The sequence below is a fragment of the Phasianus colchicus genome, chromosome 1 (assembly GCF_987193195.1).
Source record: "Phasianus colchicus chromosome 1, bPhaCol1.hap1.1, whole genome shotgun sequence".
Taxonomy (NCBI): domain Eukaryota; kingdom Metazoa; phylum Chordata; class Aves; order Galliformes; family Phasianidae; genus Phasianus; species Phasianus colchicus.
The window spans coordinates 145,134,146-145,155,477 of NC_143436.1; the positions used below are offsets into that span (position 1 = coordinate 145,134,146).

The 21,332-nt window shown below is 39.1% G+C and overlaps 1 protein-coding gene across 2 annotated transcripts in view; it reads right to left on the reverse strand.

Annotated features, from left to right (window-relative positions):
* Positions 1-21,332, reverse strand: part of PCCA (propionyl-CoA carboxylase subunit alpha) — a 269,574-nt gene that overhangs the window by 34,573 nt on the left and 213,669 nt on the right. For both annotated transcript variants that reach the window (XM_090129267.1, XM_031613718.2), the window contains one exon: positions 19,584-19,637. In XM_090129267.1, coding sequence (XP_089985393.1) covers positions 19,584-19,637 — 54 coding nt within the window. The remainder of the gene's footprint in view (positions 1-19,583; positions 19,638-21,332) is intronic.

Consider the following 21,332-nt stretch of genomic DNA (forward strand, 5'->3'; position numbering starts at 1 on the left):
ATAAGTTCCTCGTGTATAGAAAAACAGCATCAATTAATAAGTAATGATACCACCAGATCATCTGAAACAAACGGGCTTAGAGAAAGATTTAATTATTCATTTTTTTAATTAAAGAAAGGTAAATTCTCTCCACTAACCCAGTTACTGACTATTACACACAGGTTTTCTTTGTTCTATCTGATTAAAGCATTCATTTCTCTCTCTCTCTCTCGCTCTCTGTTGTTGAAAGAACTCATTTTTTCTCTACAGCATCACCAAGATCATCAGGGAGTTTTAAAAATAATGCCTTTTCAAATGCACGCATTTGAGTTGTGGAGACAGAACAACAGAATCATAAAGTTGTTTGAGTTGGAAGGTCATCTAGTCCAAATCCCATGCAATGATCAGGGACACCTATAGCTACATCAGGTTGCTCAGAGCCCCATCCAGCCTGACCTGTAGTGTCTCCAGGGAGGGAGAACCCACCATGTCCCTTGGCAACCTGCTCCGATGCCTCACTACTCTCCCTGTAAAAAAAACCTTTAAATAATGAAAGGCTCCTCTCAGGTCACCTACAGCCTTTTCTTCTCCAGGTTGAACAGCTCCAGCTCTTCCAGCCTGTCCTCAGAGGGGAAGTATCCCACCCCTTGGATCATTTTTGTGGCTCTCCTCTGGATGCATTCCAGCAGCTCTATCTCTCTCCTGTATCAAGGACTCCACATGTGGATGCAGTACTCCAGGTAAAGCCTCATCAGTACAGAGCAGAGGGGCAGGATCACCTCCCTCACCCTGCTGGCCAGGCTGCTTTTGATGCAGCCCAGGATATGGTTGGCTTTCTGGGCTGTGAGGGCATATTGCCGGCTCATGTCTAGCTTGCCATCCACCAGTACCCCCAAAGTCCTTTTCAGCAGGGCTGTGCTCTATCCTTTCATCCCCCAGCTTGCACAGGTAGCACAGTATTATGTGCAATATCCAAAGTGCACATAATCATGGGATTTTTTTTCACTTTCAAATGCCTACTTGTGAACTTAAGGTGTTCTGCATTTACCCATATACCTGGCATATCTTCATGACCCTGAAATGAGCTTACCAAAGCTAGTCTCTCATATTTATACCCACATTATACTTCATTTGCATCTTTGAAAATCTGGCACTGATGTGCAGTATAGAAGGGAAACTGCTCTGAAATGTTTACTATGAACCATCTGAGCCTGAGAAATCCTCTGTTCAAAGCCTGGGAAATAATCAGAAGTGAACTGAAACTCCCACTGGGTCAGTGTGCATGCCTGCATAGTAAAGATGTCACTGGCGAGCTACAGACAAATCCACATTAAAAAAAATATCGTGATAACTCTTCATTGAGAGAAATAACTTACTCCAATTTGGAGAGAGTGAAGAAACCTAAGCTATCAATATCCTATTCCCTGAAAGATATAAGAAATTACAACTTCCAGTGAGTTGCATGGAATTAATAGTGACAGATCACTTCTGAAAATCTATTCACAGAAACATGACTCAAAGTTCCTCTACACTAAGGAGTAGATCCAGCCTTTACGTGTGTGAAATAAGACACTGCTCACCAAGTAGGCTCAGTTTCTCCATTTGTTCTGCTTTCTGCTCTCGGGTGCAACCTGGCACGTGCACAAGTGATGAACAACACTAAGCATTTTGAATCATTTTATTCCCCATTTCTAAATACTTGTTCATCTGACTGCCACTGAAAAAAAAAACAAAAAACAGAACGTATTTCCAAGATGAATCATGGTTTTGCTTTTCACGTGTCACAAATATGGTAACACCTAAAATCACTCTTTAAAACATGTGTAAGGTTTGGGTTTTGTTTTGATTTACTTATTTTTAATCAATGTTTTCCTCATACAGACAGTAGGGTTGGCCTCCAGGAAAATAAATACCCTCTTGATATGGAAGTATTCTGAATGCCCCCTATCTGAAATCTGTTTTCACTATCTATCCTTAAGTTATCTGCATTATATGCAAAACTGGGTTTACACAAGAAAGTAAACCACTCATGCAGTAATTCCAACAGGCTAAGTCAAAATTTTTTACTCTCATTCAACTCCAAGGTAATGACTTTTGAAGAACACAGAATTAGTTCTTGAATGATTTTTCTTGCCGTTGGAGAGCATTAAAAACACCTGTAGTCATGCTGGAGAGCATTAAAAATGCCTGTGCTCATGTTATGGCCTCTACCATAAGGAAGAAGTGTCAAGAAGCTGGGTAAATGATACCTGTAAAATTTCTACCAGTGACAATCACTGAACTTTTGGAGAACTTGAAGAAGGATTGAAGGATTATCTTTGTTGGAGAAAAGCAGAGGGTAAGCTCATCATTTGCTGGAGATTTTATGGGCTGTTAAACTACAGTACAGAGACAGCTCTGAATATTGTTATGAATGCTCTCTTGGAAGAGGATTCCTTAAGCACTAATGATTTGGTTAATTATGGGTTCTTAATCAAATACAAATTAATGATAAGCACGGCAGATAAACAGGTGGATGTGTCCTAGTTTCCTCTGACACACTGAGCTCACTCAATCTGGTTCTGAACATAGAGCAAAAACTACAGCTATCTTCAATTAAATTTTTATGATGATGGATCAAAATTGAAATGTCTTTACAGGTCAGCTCATAAAAGCACGTCAGTATTTTCAGTGCTCTTTAAGTCACTTTTTAAGTACTTTCAAAGATAACAAGAGGCTGAACTGAACAGCATTCTCTACATGAGCACTCTCTTTACTAAGGGCAATAAGGTGTCCTTGAGGAACAAAGTGGAACCAGTAGTCTGAAGTCATTCTTCTGAATGGACAGCTTCAGTGGTTCCATTATCTAATCTTGCACAAGGCCTAGGAAGTTATTTGGAGAAACTGCTGGCTTACCTTGAGTGACCTCAGGATGGAGAATTCCTCTATCAATTCGTTTCACTTCAAAATTCAGTGAGACTGTGAGTCAAAGGGAGAAGGAGACGGTTGCAGGCTCTTCCTTCCCATGACTCTTTAGATATAAAGATTTGTCAGCAGTCTGCCCTTTTGCTACTTTTCCAGCCAGGTGTTGGAACAACCATCAAGAGGAGCAGCAGTTTACTCGGCTCAAGATATCCTAGTCATCACCAGCACATATTCTGTGCATCTTCAATGCAATAAACAGTTATATGTGCCCTCAGGAGTCTAGACTTTAAACCAAGTTTTGCTCATCTCTCCAGATTCTCTGCAATTCTTGATGAACCATCTGCAAAGCCAAGGCATACTTAGTCTGGAGCTGCATTGTGAAGGAGGCAAGTTTTCTGTGAAAAACAGAGGGTAAACTGGGGACCGGACAATTAATAAAGTAGTTACTGAAGTTTTATTCACACTTTTAGCTTTGTTGGCCATATGAATTACTCTCCTAGTAATGTAAGCAGAATCTGGGCCTTAATATACGCACACCTCTGCAAAACACTTTCAAGTGTATGGAAAAAGGAGCTTTGAAATAGAGAAGCCAGCTCATTAAATCATTTTCAGAGGCCATTTATATCAGCTAGTACCATCTTCAAGATTCATAATAGCATGATTCTATTAATTCTCATAAAGCCTGATTTTGCATTTAGGTAGTTAACGTGATTTTAAGAGCCAATATCTCAACCTGAAAGTCAGCAAAATATAAAATAGCATCAGTAGAATATTAAAATCTCCTACTGAGATAAATAGAAATATGAAGGTTCAGACAGAGCCAAATAGATTAGTGCTCACTTCCTACTCATTATGTGCTTTCAGCTAGCACAGTACAGTTTTATAATTTGATGGGGAAAAAATATATAATTTTTAGCTATTTTCCAGTCTGACTTTCTAAAGCTGCTCCTCCCTTTAAAAAAGGCATAGCATTATTAGCCATAAAATAAAGCTATGGCTACAAAATAAGTTCTGTTCAGTAATGCCCACATTGCTGGGATATACATTCTTTTTCTCAAAACAGGCCTTGGGAGGAACACTAAAACCCATGGGGAGAAAAAAGAGGGGAGAGGGAAGGGGAAATTGTTCTTTGGCATCCTTCTTAATTCAGAATTTATTTGGAGTTCAGAACAAAGTCAAATGTCATATTGGTAATTAAACTTTGATTCCTAATGGAGCAATATTAAGGTAGAGCAAGTCCCAGAGCAGCACTGCCCAGCCCTGCTCGTGGGGCCAGTTCCAGTGCTAAACAGCACGTTGCTGACCGACACAGGAAATCCCTCTCCTGTTCCTTGAGTTGAACTGAAGAGCTGGCATAAAGAAAATGTCCCAAGTATTAACAGCAACAAAAGCTACAGGCTCAAAGCCAAATTTCAAAGGCCTTTAGTGCCTAACTTGCACTGACTTTAGTGGGACCAAGCTGCCTCTGAAAACCTGACCTTCAGTTTTCACTTCTTAAACCTCTCCAGATCTTGCGGTTCTGTCAGGATATAGAAGCAATTACATTTCACAACTTTGAATATAACAATCTATTTTGGAAACCATTCAAAATACTGTGCTTTTTAAACATAATGTGTCCTTGTCCAATAAAATACACTGGAATTTTATCTACTTGGTATTTGGAGATCTCAGCCATTTTATTTAGATTGAGGCCAGAAGTTCGCAGTATGCTAAAACCACTGACATCCAAATAAACTCTGCTTTCTTCCTTTGGGTGGGAGAAGTGTTAAATGGATACCAACGCTTTGACAAACACACTACAGAGAGCAAAATATACAATTTCAGCTTTACTGAAGACTAATGAAATTGCTTCAGAACAAAACCGTTGCCTGAAGAATGTTAATCACCAGAGGAATAATGTAGGTGTTACAATGCATATAAAAATAATCAATTAGCATTTGAGGTGTCCATTCCCATACATCTCTAAGGCAAACTCAGCAAAAAAGATATCAGTTCGGCTTGTAAAGGAATCCAGCATAATGAAACACAATGAAAATGAGAAAACCAAATCCTCATTTTGATTCACAAGGCAGATGTGCATACACTTGAGCTAACACAATTGACCCCAGAAGATCTCAATTAAAATAAACACGAGCAGCTGCAATACCTGAATGCAGGTAGCTGCAGTATTTGTTAATGCCAAGCCACTTCATGAGATGATGCTCACTCCGCACCAATAGATCACAGTGCACCACCTCTTCTGTGCAGAAACCACAGGCCCTCTCCTCACACACAGACATGCCTGGTCTGTCTCTTGTGCTGCTTCCAGTTCCTTGAGGTCAAAGTACAAGGATGGAAACTGACAAAAAGGCCTCACACAATACTTTATCCCCAGCTCCTATTAAGCCTGCAGAAGAGAACAGAAGAGCTTAGGGTTCATCCAATCAGGTGGTGGTTGGCCAACCAAGACACTGGTTTTCTCTGTGAAACCTGCCTATCTGGTTTACACCAGACAGTTCTTTTCCCTTTAGGAAGCCTTGCTATTATTGCACAGTGAGATTATAAAAGGGAACCATATTGAAAATCCACAGATTAACTCTTCAAGCACTGCATTTCTCCCACTGGAAGACAGTCTGTGAGCTAGCACGCTAACCTTACTCATGGTATGATGTACACTGCCTCTCAAAGAAAGGAGTGAAAATCTTGTTGCCCTCCAACAGCACAGTGCTTTCTCCCTGACTCTACAAGGCAGCATCCATCCATTCCCCAATTGAGTTCCTTCTGCACTGATCTCTCAGACCCTCTCAGTGGCTCACACACTTCCAAAATCACTCTTTAAGAGAACAGCCCACCTCCATTTAAGCACTTGCTTGGGTAATTTCAGGAAATTTGTTCCTGACTCAGGCTAATCCTTCCTGGCTAGTCATCTTCCCTTTCCTTCCCAACTCACTATTATCCTTTAATTGTTGATTTTATCCCTTTCGTCCCAAGCCATTAGGGTCCCTCCCCAATCCTGCACAGGTTCAGCAGGAATCCCTGACAACACTTTGTCATCTCTATATCAGCAAGGGGATATTTCATTTTGTCTGTAATCTGAAGGCAGTAGTTTTGGCTTACAGAAGACAAAGTTTTACTCTTCTTTAAATAGGGAACAAAATTAAAGAATTTACTGCTGCTTACATAAACTAATAATGATTCATGGTTTTACACCCTTGCCCTGCTTTAACCTTGGACACGTAACTTGTTTGGGGATGGAACTTAATAAACGAAAAGTAGCTGCATTTGCTTTCATCTTGCTTCTGGAACTCAAGCAAAAATGCCAGCTGATGAATGGCCATTTGTAACACAGATGTTAATGCAATACTAAATGGGACAATCACCAGTGCAGTTTGCAAGGCTCCCTGTGATGTACACTCATCAGCCAATGCTGAGACCAGCACTCGCCTAAGCTGGCTTTGAGTGTGATGCCAATACATGTTTTGTCATTAACTGCCATCACTGTCACATTCCCCCCAAACGACACAGGAAATATAAATCATCTTTAAAGTAAATGCTAGTAACATACAAAGGGAACATTCTAGATGCCTTCACAGGTAAGTTTGCGACCCATACTTGCAAGGTGAAGCACCCATCACTGCCAAACTGGCAAAGCAGCAGCCCAGAATACTAAAAAGAGCAGTTTTAAGCTATCATTTGGCTTGGTTCTCAACACATTCCAGGAACCCCATAAACAAAGACAACATGTGCAATGTTAACTTTCTCTTTTATGCTGACAGCTTTTTTCTCCCGTATAATGACCTTCCTGCACAGTGTGTGTTACCATAAAAAGAAACAGAGCACAGTAAAATTAGAGGAACTGCTTAATATCAAAACGTTTTATCTGAGGAAGACACCACCGCCAGTGTAAATATAAAAAGCACAAGAATTAAAAAGTATTTGTTTTGCTGTCTTCTCTTTAAGTTTAGATTGTTCAAACAAACCTGGCTAGAGTTTTCAGTTACTCTGCATTAGATGCTCCATCCAAAGGCTGAAATGATATTCCAGAGAATGCAAACTTGGCTCCAATTTCAGACAATTTTCATCTTCTTTCAACAGAGAGAAAACTATCTGAATGCTTTGTCTGTAGCTAAGAATTTGGATACGAAAGCCAGAGCAGTAAACAAGTCACCAAAACGGGCCACTGCTGCATGGCTGTAGTGCGTGCTTGTTGATAGAAAACTTCTTTGGCTCGAAGGACAGCGCTCTGTCCTACAAGCAGAATGCTAATGTGAAATTTTAGTTAAGGATTATCTCTCTCATCTGAGTACAAAAGAAAAGCCACTTGCATTTTGATAGACAGAGCCGAAGTTCAACTATTTTGTTTGTACAAAGAAAAGTAGAAAGAAAGATAAAACAAAAAAACCTCACAGCTAGTCAGCTTGGTAAACACTGCAACAAACGGAATTACTTTTTTACACTTTTATTTGAACTACTACACAGAGCCAACTACACTTATTCATCTTGCTATCAGCATTCCCAGAAAGAAAATACAAACATTAAAAATATCACTGTCTTGTACCAAAGGCACACAAGCTCCCGCCATGGGGTCTACCACAAATCTCAGGCAAGGCTAACCGCAGCTCCCCAGGATTTTTATCTTTTGTACCAAGCAGGCATTCACAACCACAATAACTGCTGTGGCTGCCTGGCAGCTAAGGAAGATATTGTCGTCATCCAAAAGAGTTTTAATTTTAGTAAATTTAGTGAATCTCTAAAAATCAGACAACACACTACGAGAAAGCTGACACCAGCTCCAGCGTGGAGCTTCTTGCTCTGCAAAGTGCTACATGTGAGCACCGAGCCATAGCTCAGAGATACCAGGGAGATGTTTCCGAGCTTGCCAGTACAGCTCCCTCACTGGCCAGAAACCCAAGGGAAGGATATGAGAGTGATTATGTACAGCTGAGCAAGCACAGCACCGAGACTCCTAAATCAGAGATATGGTGTTCACTGCTGGTGTTCTGGGGTAAAAATGTTTACCATCTGTGTTACTCTCTCTTTGTTACGAACAGTAATGGAGCCTTCAGACATAAAAGCATGGGGGGGTGGGCAACACAAACACGATTAAGTCCAAGTACTTTAAAATCACTTTTAGCTGTATATTACATAAGAAAATCTCAACTCTAAATAAAAAACGAATCAAACTCAAAACAGAGCAGTTTCAGGATCAGCTCTGGAGGGCTGCAGAGAGTTGGTTACTCAGCCCTTGAGGTCTCGTTCTGAGCTAGCTGGCACAGACAGACCCTTTAGCTAGTGAGAAGCAGCTCTCATTTGGACAAAAGAGCAAGATATAATGCAAGCCTTTCCCAACAGCTGCCAGACCTTTAAGCCCCATCCTCACACTGAGCGCTCCTGTGGCTGTGAGCTCCCAGGAAGAAGCTGTGTTGGTAGAAAGTTTTTCTGCAGGGGAAGTTCTCTGTCGCCCATCTCCCACTGCAGAGGGGTCACAATGTCCTGGAGATTGGGATTGCCTGTACTGAAACAAAACCCCAAAGATACCATTCTGCCTACAGTCTGTGCTCACTCTGCTTCCTTCAAACCTGAGGAACAGAGCTGATGCTCACAGTAGCCCAGATTCCCCCACTTCCATCCACCACAGCTAACTACTGGGGCATCTGTTCCCATCCCACTGCACACCCAAATTCTTCAGCAAACAGTGGTCAGTGCTCTGAGGCCAACTGCTCAGCCTGGGACACATGCACAGCACAGGCTCAAGACAATGCAATACCATCTGTCAGCATGAACAATGCTTTTTCAGATGAGGCATTGCAGACGAGATGGTACATCCTTCGTGTTACTCAATCCAGTTCCAGTGTAGTTCTGGCAGGGGAACCACAAAAAGAGACAGGAATTAAAGAAATCAGCAGTGTTACTGCAGTTTGTTTATCTGCAGCTGGAGGGGCCTCCCAGCAATCTCACAATGCTGAACATCGTTTGGAGGCCAACTTGTGCCACTTGCAGCGTGACAAAAACTGAAACACCACACAGGTTTTAAAACACTTTCAGAGCTGGCACAGCATTGGAAGAGCTTCCTCAAAGCTGGCCATCAATTCACCAGAGGGACCCACATGGGTCATTCCGTGGTGTGCTTGTGAGAACTCCCCTCCCAGTGCCAAGGAACTTTTGATTCCTTCTGCCTCTCAGCAAGTGCCCTAGGATCAGAGTTAAAAGAAAAGGAGAAGTGTAAAAGACATTGTTTGCCATAAGCAGAGCTGCTTCTGGAGCAGAGCAAATAACAATGTAGGGAAACCTGCATGGAAATGAGCCAGTAATCCTAGTAATAAAAAAACCTCTGTAACTAAATGAGGAAAGAACAAACCACTGACCAATCAGACCAGGCAGGGAAAATAATCAGATGGCTTTGATGCTATTTTTCTACTTCTTAGCTTCTCTGTGAACCCTCATGTTATTGAGGCATGAACCTAAGAGATTGTCTAAGCTATGAACTTTTTTTCCTTTGAAAATTTATCTACCATCCAAAGGAAAAGTGGTGACCTTACATACATCCACAGAAAACATGCACTTACTTTTAACATTATAAAGCATTTACAGAGGGAAAAAAAAAAAAAGAGGAAAAAAAACAGATTCCCTTTGGCTGACACTTTGCCTCCAACTTTCTGTTTCCTGCATACCCTAGAAATGTTCCTATTAAAATCTGTATTCCTTCAGGGTGAAGGAAGACCATCTGAGAATCCAGTTCATCTCTGCTGATAACTTTTTCTTAACCCTCTCTATGGCTTCCATCCTTCTAGAAGGGCTCTGGTGGGTTAAGAGGCACCAACTTGTCAGAGCTCTCTTGAGTCTCAAAGCAACAATACTACAAGTGCATTCTGCTACATGCTTATGTTTCCATCCCAAATGTGCAGCCTTCTTTAGATTAGACATTTGCTTTACAGGAAGCACCAGTATAGTTTGTGCTCCACAAAAGCCACCACTTCATGCCATAAAATAGGATATTCCCACCTTCAAACACTCCTTTTCTGAGTCACTGTGTCAAAAAACAGGCTGTGGGACAGATGCCCTCCAGGACGTAGCTGTGATCTCCCTGACTCTGTGTCCAGGTCTGGCTTTGGTACAGTGACCACACTGGGTTGTTCTCCTCACTGAGTATTTGTTAAACGTTAACAGTGGGCTTGGACCTTAGAAGATTATGGGAGGAAAAAAAAAAAAACAAAATAACACAAAACCCTCACTAAAAAAAACAAGGAACACCCAAAGATTGGTAACAGAACACTAACATAAGTAGTTTAAAACTCAAACATCTTTGTTTTTCCTCATGTAAAGACTGACATCAAAGAAAGTGAGAGTTGGTTCTGAGGGCATTTCAGGAGAAATTACTCTGAAGCAAGGAAGAAAACGAGCTAGCAGTGGAAACACAGGAGATCACCACACCTTTCCTACCCACCAGACTTTGGGGCATGATGGAATATTCCCGTGTCTCACTCAGCTCTGCCGAAGCTCTTTGGCACAGGGGCATTTTGTTTTCACTGTTCTTACAATAGTGCGGGCCTTTCCTTTTCATCTGCATCGCCCTGACCTCTCTTTTTTCCCCTCCCTCCCCCCAATCAAACAATTATCATCAGATGCAGGAAGAACCTTGTTGTGGTTCTGCTGCTCATAACACAATTTGCTATGCTAATACTTCCTGTGCACCCTGCCAACATGGCACCTCTCCAAGACACAAGACTGGTGTTTGGGAGATGGTCACACAAGCATGATATTTCCTACAACTGCTCTGCCCTTCACCTTCTTTCGCCTCACTATGGGCAAGGGCTATAAATATCAAATGGCATGAATGAAATGAAGATGTAGACTGCCTGTTGCTATCAGTAAGCATGTCTGCAGCAGTGGGGGTTGCTGTCCTTCAGAAAAGCAGACATGCATGAGATTTTATGTAATTCTCAGTGTACTTGGCACAGAAGAGAATTTCTGTGAAACTTGGGTTTTATTAAAAGTGAACTAAACTGTCTCTACTCGGTATATTCGGTTCCCTTGTTATTTAGATATAAACTACAGTGAACGCTGGGAAAAAATATGCAGAGCTACAAAATATCTATTGAAGACTAATGTTCTATTTTACTAGCACTGACTAAACTGTACCCCTATGCTATCCGATACAGAACAGGGGCAAAGGATGTCTTTGCTTCACAAGAAACAAGAGTCCCTGGTGTTCCAGCTGTAAACACGTTCACTTCAGCTATACAACTTGCTGATCCATAGCAGTTTTTCTGTAGTTTATTCTTATCCTTTCCCTAAATGCTGCTTACACAACATGAAAATTAACATCAGATTAACAGCAGTAACTCCCTTCTCAACCCAACCTGTATATCTCTAGCAAAAATAAGACAACTATTCCTAAAAACCTTGACACAAGAAATGCACAAGAGAAGCAATCTAAGAACAGCTGAAGGACAAAAATATGGCAGAAAAAAATTACAGAAAGGATGACTAGAAAGAACAGATGAAATATCAGAATGAAGGACATTTGGGTATAGCAAAAAATAAAGTAATATCAGCTTTTGTGATGAGGACAGGAGGATTGAACTTCGTGTGTAAAGTAATAAATTCTGTCAAAAGAGACAATATAGAAAGCAGAAGCAGGTAAGTTTAAAGACTGTATTGAATACATTCTGGATTCCACAATAGGTATCCAGAACGAGGAAATGAAATAAATTTTAGTTAAGGTAAGCTATAAAAGGCAATAGTTTCAGTCGTGGGAACAAAACAGTATGGAACATAAGGAAAAGACAACTTGTTGTACAATGGTGGCATCTAAAGTCCCATACCGGCATCCTATCTGCTTCAAAGTGTATGGCAGCGTGTTAAATCTGACCTCTGATATGGCCTCAAAGTTGACCTTTTCCCTCAGTAATAGTCCTATCAGTAGAAATATTTTATCTCACAGACAGCCAAAATGTAACAGAACAGAAAAAGAAAGAAAGAAAAAAAAAAAAAACTACAAACCAAAAACAGTTATTACATCAGTTTGTGAATTTAATTACACACCCTACTGTTTACTCATCTTTTGTCATGTATTCCGGTGCTTTAACAATGGGAAAACAAAATTGACAAAGACAATTTACAGGAATCTCTTTATTTGATCTTAGGATGCAACCCACAGTAATTATGAGCAGCGTGTGGCAATATTTTCTCTATTTAGGACAGGAAGTGAAAAATACCAAACACATCTAAAATTGCATTAGGGATTTATGTAGACAGAAGGTAATTACACAAAGTGGACTTTGGCCAAGACTCTCAGAATGTGAAGCAATCTCAGAACCTTGTGGAAATTACCATGGGATCTTTAGTGATAAGTGGGTGAAATCTCTGTTTAAATTGTCAAAAAAAAAGAAAAAAAAAAGGAAAAGAAAAAAAAAAAGGAAAAAAAGAAACCCTACACCTTTTCTAACAGCACATTGCCCCTATGGTACCATGATTGACAGCAGCAGCACACTCCAAAATTCGATGGCACAGCCAATACACTGATGGAAAAACAAAAACAAACTAACCAGAAACATCAACAAAATAGAAGTATGGGCATTTAAAAACAGAGCAGGAATAGACACTTCGAGTGTTTTACATGCACAGAATCACTTGCTTCCCCCTCTGACTAATTTATTTCAGATTAATAAGAGATCCTTTATCTTAGGTCAGTGCTATGACAATGGAAGCATGCCAATGTAACCTTCATTTTCTTAATTAGCATTTAACAAGAAGTTTGTCCTCCTCTAGAAATATTTCTTTCCATAAGGAAGAATAACCTTGAACAGAAGATAAAACTAAGCCAACGAGAGGAGGAAAATGAAACCAAAGCTCTGATATATTTACATAGCTTTAAAATATATTTGTTTACATACCCCTGAAGTTTAAATAAAATAGATCCGAATAAAAAATGACTTCATTTGCCAGAAGCAAGCACAGCACTGTATCTGTATGCATAACTACTCCAGGGAAAACCAGCCACAAAGAATGTCCCTCTTTTACACATGCTTCCTACCACGGACCATGTGGTCCTGTAACTCATTGTTTATCCAGACTGGAAACAAAAATGCCACTAAAAAGCAATCACAAGCCAGATGGCCAGTTTCACTAATCTGACCCTATTTCTTCCAAGTAAATCTAGTCAACTGTTACAACACCGATGCCCCAAATAATCCACCATTCCTATAATACTTAGATTTGCATATTTAGGTTAGAAACGCCGAACGTATCTGCATTAAGATTTTCCCCAGTAAAACAATGCTTTGTCATGAAGTCTATCGCAGAGACTACTGCAGCTCTTGAGCCAGCCGTGACCACACATTGACAACCTCTGTGGAAGCACACAGAGAAAACATTCTGATTAAAGCCCACCTCTATAGCTGCAATGCGTTTGGAAGTTTCCTTTTACTCTACTTAAACCCGTATGTAAAGAGTGACAAATGCAAAGACTCTCTCTGTAGCCACCCCCATGATAACAGATGACAAGACGCAGCACAAGCTTCATCTCTTGCTAATTAAACGAATCAATTAAGAGACTATTGTTGCAACTGTGGAACTGCTGTTCTATAGCAGCAATAACAACCCCACAGGGAGGTCTTTTACTACATTAAAATGCTGTCCTCCACAACTCCATTTGATATTATTAGAAACAGTTATTTGTGTCTTGCTGTCATATTAGTAGCAAAGGCAAATTATGGAAATATGCAGACCAGAATGGTCCCAGTATGAGATCAGGTTTGGTTTTCAGCCTCCGAGGGAACAATTGCTGAAATTCCAAAGTTCCCTAAAGTTCTTTAATGGAACTGATAAATCTATCAGCGCAGCATCCATTTAGATTCTAGGTAAGGGTCACATATTTGCATACTTTCCTGCTAAGCTGATACAATTCAACTAGATAAATTATCATATTAAGTTTACCCTCCTGAGTTAAACTGATGGAGTTCAAAATTGTTTTCGATGGTTGTCATTAATCGCTGTTACATCCTAAATGCTCACTTTGAAATCTAATTGTGCTGGTGTACCAAGGGTCACATTAATAGCATTTTTAATGTTAAATCTTTGTTAAACATGCTTATTTTACTGATATTACCACTGGAGCCTAGAAGACTAATGAGAAACAAAGTATATTTATTATCAATAAAAACTTAATTTAAAATGTACATTCAGAGATTTAAATTAGCTTTGCTAACTTCATCGTGCCTTTCTTTCATTAAGATCCCTGGTTAAGCTTCATAGTCGTATAAATTAATACCTCCTAAACAGTTCTTGGGTATATGCCAAAGCTTCAGCTATCAAAAAGCTTTTTAAAAACACGGGCTACACATATGTTTATTATTTGTCAGTAGACATCTTCAGAAAAAAGCACTACGTCTTCACTGTGATGTAACAGTCTTCATACAGTTAAAGAACAAATACTTTTTGTCAGACAAAGCAACTAATAATTTTTTGCAACATCAGTAAATCTTTGTCTACCAAAGGGAATCACCTGAGTTACACTCGGATAACCTGTCAACTTGTGTTCCAAGAAGTTACAAACAGGTTAATCAGCCAAGCTCAATCTCTGTCCTTAAAGCGTTACCAGGCTGATTGAGAAAGAAAACTGTCAAAGGATGTGTGGAAAAATCAGAAACCCCTATTTTTCCATTTGCTTGTTTCTGAGGGATATGGTGAGGTATAAGGTGCATAATTTGTTATATGCAAAGAATGCTGTACTACAGACAGCACACACACTGTACAACTCACTCACATGAACGACATCCCAGGGAATTCTCACCTGTCTCTGATGTGATCACACATTTCCTCTGCAAATTAAAACTTTAATTGAAAACAGAAGAAAAAGCCAAGATTAAAAATGAATAAATAAAATGAAAACCATTTCGAACATCAATGTAAAAAAGCCCACTTCAAGTCATTCTGCAACCTAGGACTGCATCCGCACTGGGGCACACAGGATCCAAGTGACTGAAATACATACAAACTTCTGATTTAAGTCATGGAAGCAAAATTCAGAAATAACTCCAAGCACTTTTTTATTTCTCCTTCCAATGGAATCCAAAGGAAGAATCCCAAAACAACCTAAGTTATTTTATGACATGGCATTTGGTAACTGTGGTATCTCTAAATCTTCCAGGTCCCTGTGAGAATTTGCTTCCAACTGACAGCTCTGACGTATCCTCTATACTTCATGCTTTAAAACATACGAATATATAACAGAATTAAAATGAGAAGGGCATGTGTAGCTGTACCACCCACATTATCATCCACATCACGTGAGTAGGAATAATTTTCACTTCCCAGACCTAAGGATGAACCTAAGTCTCACCTAAGCTGAATCATGCTTGCTGCATGAAATATCCTCTTTCTGCAGAACGCTGCAGAAGTTTGCAGCCAGTCTCAGGATTCTTCCTGTCTGTGTTCAAAAGGAAATTCCAGAAGTTAATGCATCCAGAAGCAACTGTCCATTTTTCCTAGTGATACCTTTCCACACTGTTGTAAAAGAGAAAGAAAAAAGGACGAAACTGTCTCAAAGCTGATGAGATTATATAAAGACTGAGTTCCAGGACAATTTGTAAGCCTCACTAATGGGACAGAGAAGTTGGAAGCTTCTGTTGAAGCAAGAGCAAACAAGTCGTAGCAGTTGGGAAAGGGAATCAGCAATGAGAAGTAACTAAACTGTAACTTCTAGGTACCCCTAGATGCATAAATGATAAATGTGCAATAACCCAGGAAGCAAAGGCAAACATTTTGAGGAATGCCTGAATGTAAAGCTCTCAATTCCTTTATGGGCAACATACCTAAACCTGATTGTTTATGAAGCATCCTTTTGCTAAATTATCTGGAAGCAGTTCAAGTACAATCAAAAAGTCATTAATATTCAATGATTATTACTGTACTAAAATGTATGCCAACAATGCTAAAAAGCATGGCCTGGGATTGACCAGGATTAATCTTCCAAAATAGAGTTCTCAAACTAAAGTTGCAGACTCAGCAGTACTAGGGGTAAACCACTAAATACTTAGCAGGTCTAGAAAATCGTAAGCTCAGTATTAACAGGCTGATATTAATCATATGGCAGTATGAGTTTCCACAGCAAAATTTCTGATGTTTCGTAAATCAAACATGGCAAAAGCACCAAACCATCAGGAAGCAATGGAAAAACCTCCAGTGAGAAGGCTGGACCAAGAAAATGTGCTATGGAACTCAGAAATACCTAAAAATGGCATGATTACTAGGCCAAAACAGTCAGATTCCACTCTGTGTGGGTTCCTGTATCATCTTCACCACTGAAGAGCGTGGTCAAGTAACACTGTTGTACTGAGGGACGTGGTTTAGTGAGGAAAATATTGGTGTAGGTGAATGGTTGGACTGGATGATCTTGCAGGTCTTTCCAACACTGGTGATTCTATGTTTCTGTGAACTTACTAAGAAACACGACTAACATCTGTCACATATATGTTCTTTCACTGTTCCCTCACAGTAGTGTAATTCTACATTGATGCTCTGATGTTAGAGAACAGAAAGTCAGAAGAAAAAAAAAACACCACCACAAGCAGAGGATATTGAGAAGCTTGCAACCTTCTTCCATGGGGATTTATCACTGTCTGAGACTCTTTCTTTTGAGGGAAGTGCTCCACTGAGCCACCAGAGCACTGCTGCCAACCCTGGTATTCAGCCCAAAGGTGACACTGATGTAGTGTGTGTGATGGAGCCAGGCCACTCACTATCTGTTCACAAGAAAGCATTTCTTGTCTTGAAATTCTGCACAGAGGACATGACACATATTCTAGAATAAATTTAATGCTTCCATAAAAATCTGCAGTTTTCTATATACTTGCAGCTTTCTTTGTGTTAAAGGCTGCCTGCCCAGATTTATTTTATTGCACAAGTCCAGCTGACAGAGGCATGAATAATCAGAAAAAGATCAGTAAAACAGCAGAAATATGCTGCCGCATTAACACAAACATTTACCCTATGTCTATGTTTGCCCTATGCTGTGCAGCAGAATTCATATTAAACTGCCATTTTTCTGCACCAGTGTAGGGTGTGGGGTTTTTTTTGTCTTTCACCTGGCTACATGAAAGACCAATGATGCTTCTAACAGACAAACAAACGTTTCACTTCTCTTCAGAGCGTCAGCCAGCTTCCCAAAGCAGAGGCTTGTGTTTCATCAAAAACCAGTAGCAGAACTGTTTCTACAGATCACTGTCAAAAAAACAAGTGAAACCATTTATCTAAGCTGACGCTCTCTTGACCTGCCAAGGAGCTGTGCACCTGATCAGCTGGTACATACACTAAGTAACGCCACACCAATGCCATCAAATTTGTCCCATCACAAAAGGAACTCAATGCTCACAGATATCCCAAGTGTTTCCCACTATGAAAAAAATGACCAGAGCAATAACTTTATAAACAGTTTACTATGTGGATGGTAATACATTATGATAATAACAAGAAAACAGAGTTTCTTGCTGCTTAATATTCCTTTCTCTATCTTGACTGCACTTCTATGTTAGTAAATGTTTAGTAAGAAATGTATAATGGAGAGCCCAAAATGTAGTTCTAAAACCTTTGTTCAGGATAACATTCTTTCATTTGACAGAACATTTACGTTTGTGCTTATATACACATATACATGCAGGTGCACAAATAGATTGCATAGATACATATGTGTGGGCAATCTGTAGACACTGTCGTTGTAAGGAAAACCATTACTTCCTACCCATCACAAAAAGCTGAGAGGTTGATGTTGAAACCAGAAGAGCGCAAGGATGTTAAAGGAGCAAAGTACAAATTATAGAAAGGAAAGGGACTTAAGGGGAAGAAGAAAAAGGACTAGGCTAGAAGATCTGATATGTACTCAGGTGAAGATTCTGGATTGGATTCTGTGGGAAAATTGGAATCAGAGCAAAACCTAGCAAACATACTTCTTTACTGCATGTCTATCCTGCTCACTGAAGTTCTCTCTTTGGGTCTGAGCAGCAGGACATACACACCACTTATATTAAATCAGAAATCTTGGACAGAGTAGTACAAAGTGGTTTGGTTTTTTTTAGTTTTCTTTAAGAATTTTAGTTATTCATACACTCGATTTCACAAAATAAGAAGGATCCAGTAACTACGACATGGGCTAGTCAATAAGACCTGATAAATATTATAAACCACCAACTGTTTCATCTTTAATTTTATAAAGTCAAAAGCAAATCAAAACTGTACTCTCTTTTGTCCTTTTCCTTCCTGCTGTACGAAGCCCAGCATAAGAGTTATAGTCCATATATATATAGTCCATATATATATGCCAGGACTAAATATAGACCTGGAACTCCAGGTCACTTTTTAACATATGAATACAAAATGTTTTTACATCTCACTTAACAACAAATTTTATTTCTAATGCCACTACCAAACATCTCATCAGAATTTTCCCAGTGCTCCAGCACCACTTTTGGTGTTCAATTACACTCTTTTCAGTATCTTCTTATGAAGATGTGTTATGTTTGTATCTTATCTACTTGGAATAATTATTTTCTTCTCACCCAAGCCTACCAGATCAGTCAGCCAGCAACAATCTTGTGTATGCAAAACTTACCTTTTATGTTTTATTTGTAATTGATCCTCTGCTTGATATTGAATAAGACATAAATAAGTGTATATGTATCTATATACGTACTCAAAAAAGCAAAAAACATTAGAAGCACTCTTCATCTCTATAAAACATGCAAGTAAAGATGTTGTCTCAAATTTACTCTTGCCACATTATACGTCCCCAAACATGGCTTCACAGGACTTGTAGAAGAATCAATCATAAGTAGAATGAAAGCATTATCATATTCAATCTTAACCTGTATTTGTTCAAAACTTATAGTGCATGAAGATGCCAGGACTAACTTCTAAGGAAAAAATTTTGTTCCTGAGCTTTTCACTGTCAGAATCACTACTGGGAAGCCTTCTGGCAATAATCAAGCAACTTACTTTAGAGGATACTTCAATTTTATTTAATTTTTAGAACTATCTTTAGGTACTAAGGAACTTTAAAAAATTCAATGACAGCATATTAATCATGCAAACTACAGAACTGGATGCTGCTTCAATCACATATATGTTTATAAGCACCTATTACCTAATATCTTTATTTCTCTTCCATATAACAGCAAGTAAGAAATCTATTTTACTGAGGAATTTTTGTCAAATGGTGAACTCTCCTCAGAAAAGAAAAAAAAAGAAAAAAGAAAAAAAAAGAACAACTAGGAGCACATTTGCTTAGAGTGAGAAAAGGACATAGTACTTTGCATCACTGAGTAGTCTTTGTATAAGACAGTTACAGACATGCCTTTGGGATGTGAGGGTGCATGGTACAGTGAAACAACAGAGGTCGAAAGGAGTGGTTTTGATCCTGATGTGGATCAAACATGAGTAACTTGCAATAAGCTTACAAGTCTATATTCAGCTACTTTTAAATCCACTGCAAATGAAACAGAGGCAGACTTGAATCAATTGAAATGTGCAGTGCAGATACTGTGCATCATACCTTGGAAGATATCTTTAAAAATCTGCCTAAATTGAGGTGTTAAGCTCTGAATGTTTATATATAATGCCAACCTTCACAAACACAAGCTTAAACGCGTTGCCAGTGCTATTCACTTATCTTCTGTTTACATGATACACTACCAACATAATTCTTGACAATAGTTATGTGTACTTACCACTGTGCCTAGAAATTGAATGCTTGTCTTTCCAGATGCATCCCGAGAAAGCCTCTGGGAAAAAAAAAAAAAAAAAGAAATATCGTAAAAACTGATTAGAAGCTCCTCAAAAATTCTATTTTATTTGCATTCTATCACTGTAAAGTAATAAAACCTGAGTACAAAAAACTATCCATAAAACAGACTAAACATAACCATTTCCTTTGAGATTTTCAGTGGCATAAGTCTAACTCATACTTCAGATCTTGCTTTTGTTTCAGTCAACTCAGTAAAATTTACTTTGAAGAGCAATGAGAACAAATACAACCACGTACAATGCAGAACAACCTCAGGCTTGCAGAGAAATGAATGTTATGGCTTCTGCATCTCTAAGTTCCTGATTCTGTGTGCTTGGTGCCCACAGCATTATATTTATTATCTGCCAATGAGAGACTTTTTTATCTCTTTTTAAAATGCAAACTTATGAAACAATGAAAAAATGACCTTATGAAATGTCTCGTTACATACTATGGTTCAGGAATTAGTTGAAGTTGCTGAACAGCCTTCAAATCTTACCATCAGTCAGCCACGAGACAACAGAAAGAAACTTTTAATGATTCAACACAGTGTTATCCATAATGTATACACGTCAAACTTAGAAAGAATTCCTTCTTTTTGTGAATCATCCCTCTCTTCAATGCAAAATGTTTTTGCTCTCCTTCTCCTATTGCAATTAAGTTACTGTACATAGAGACCCAGAATCACAGCCTTAGTTGTGGAAGGCAGACCTAATGCTTACACAATGACACACATACATCCAAGAACAGATTAATATGGTGGGTATTAAAATGCCAACAAAGAGCCACACTGAGATCTTTAGCATTTCACAGACCACAAATCCTAGTAATAGGGCTACAAATACCCTTAGTCTGGTATGCCAGGTAGAACCAAACACACCCAAGTCACTCAGAAATGATGCACATCTAACCCAATCTTAAAATCTCCCAATTGCAGAGATTTTACAGTCTCCCTATGCAGTTCTCAGCATCTTCATCATTCTGTGCTGCAATTGCAGAACATCATTTCTCCTTTTCGTCATCACAGACAGGATTATTCTGTATCCTTTTACATCTACCTTTCCAGGTAGGCAAAGGGCCATTATCATGACCCCCTCTAGTCTGGTCTTCACTTGACTAAGCAAGAAAATGCTATGCAACAGCTAGATATCCACCTACAGGAGTTCAACAGCAATAAATTAAATTCTACTCCATTTTTAATAATGGTGCAAGTTCCTCAGCTACACTTTATTAATTAATAATTACTATGGCCAAAACATGCTCACTTTTTGACTCAACAGGTCACACACCAACTCTGCAATCTGTACAATCATATGAAAACAAAGGATGATCTGCCAAAGCCTGACATATTTCAACAATAATGATTAATGGAATGGAAAATATGGGAAATAAAATTTCATACAAAACCTGACGTTTACTTTTATAAAGGAAACAGGAATATACACTTTTCCCACAGTCTAGGATAAACACAATCAGGTTTTGGGAACCACAAAGAAGAACAAAGTACCGGCTGCCTACAATGAATGAACCTCATGCCAAAACAAACAAGTCCCAATCACTTGATAAGCTGTCAGAAAATGGCAAGCCGAAAAAAATTAAAGGATTTAATTTCTTTTTTTCCTGGAATGCCCTCCAAGCTCGTTAGAGTTCTGTCACTTATTGTGCTACCCTTTTGTCCACTTTCAAGGGTCAT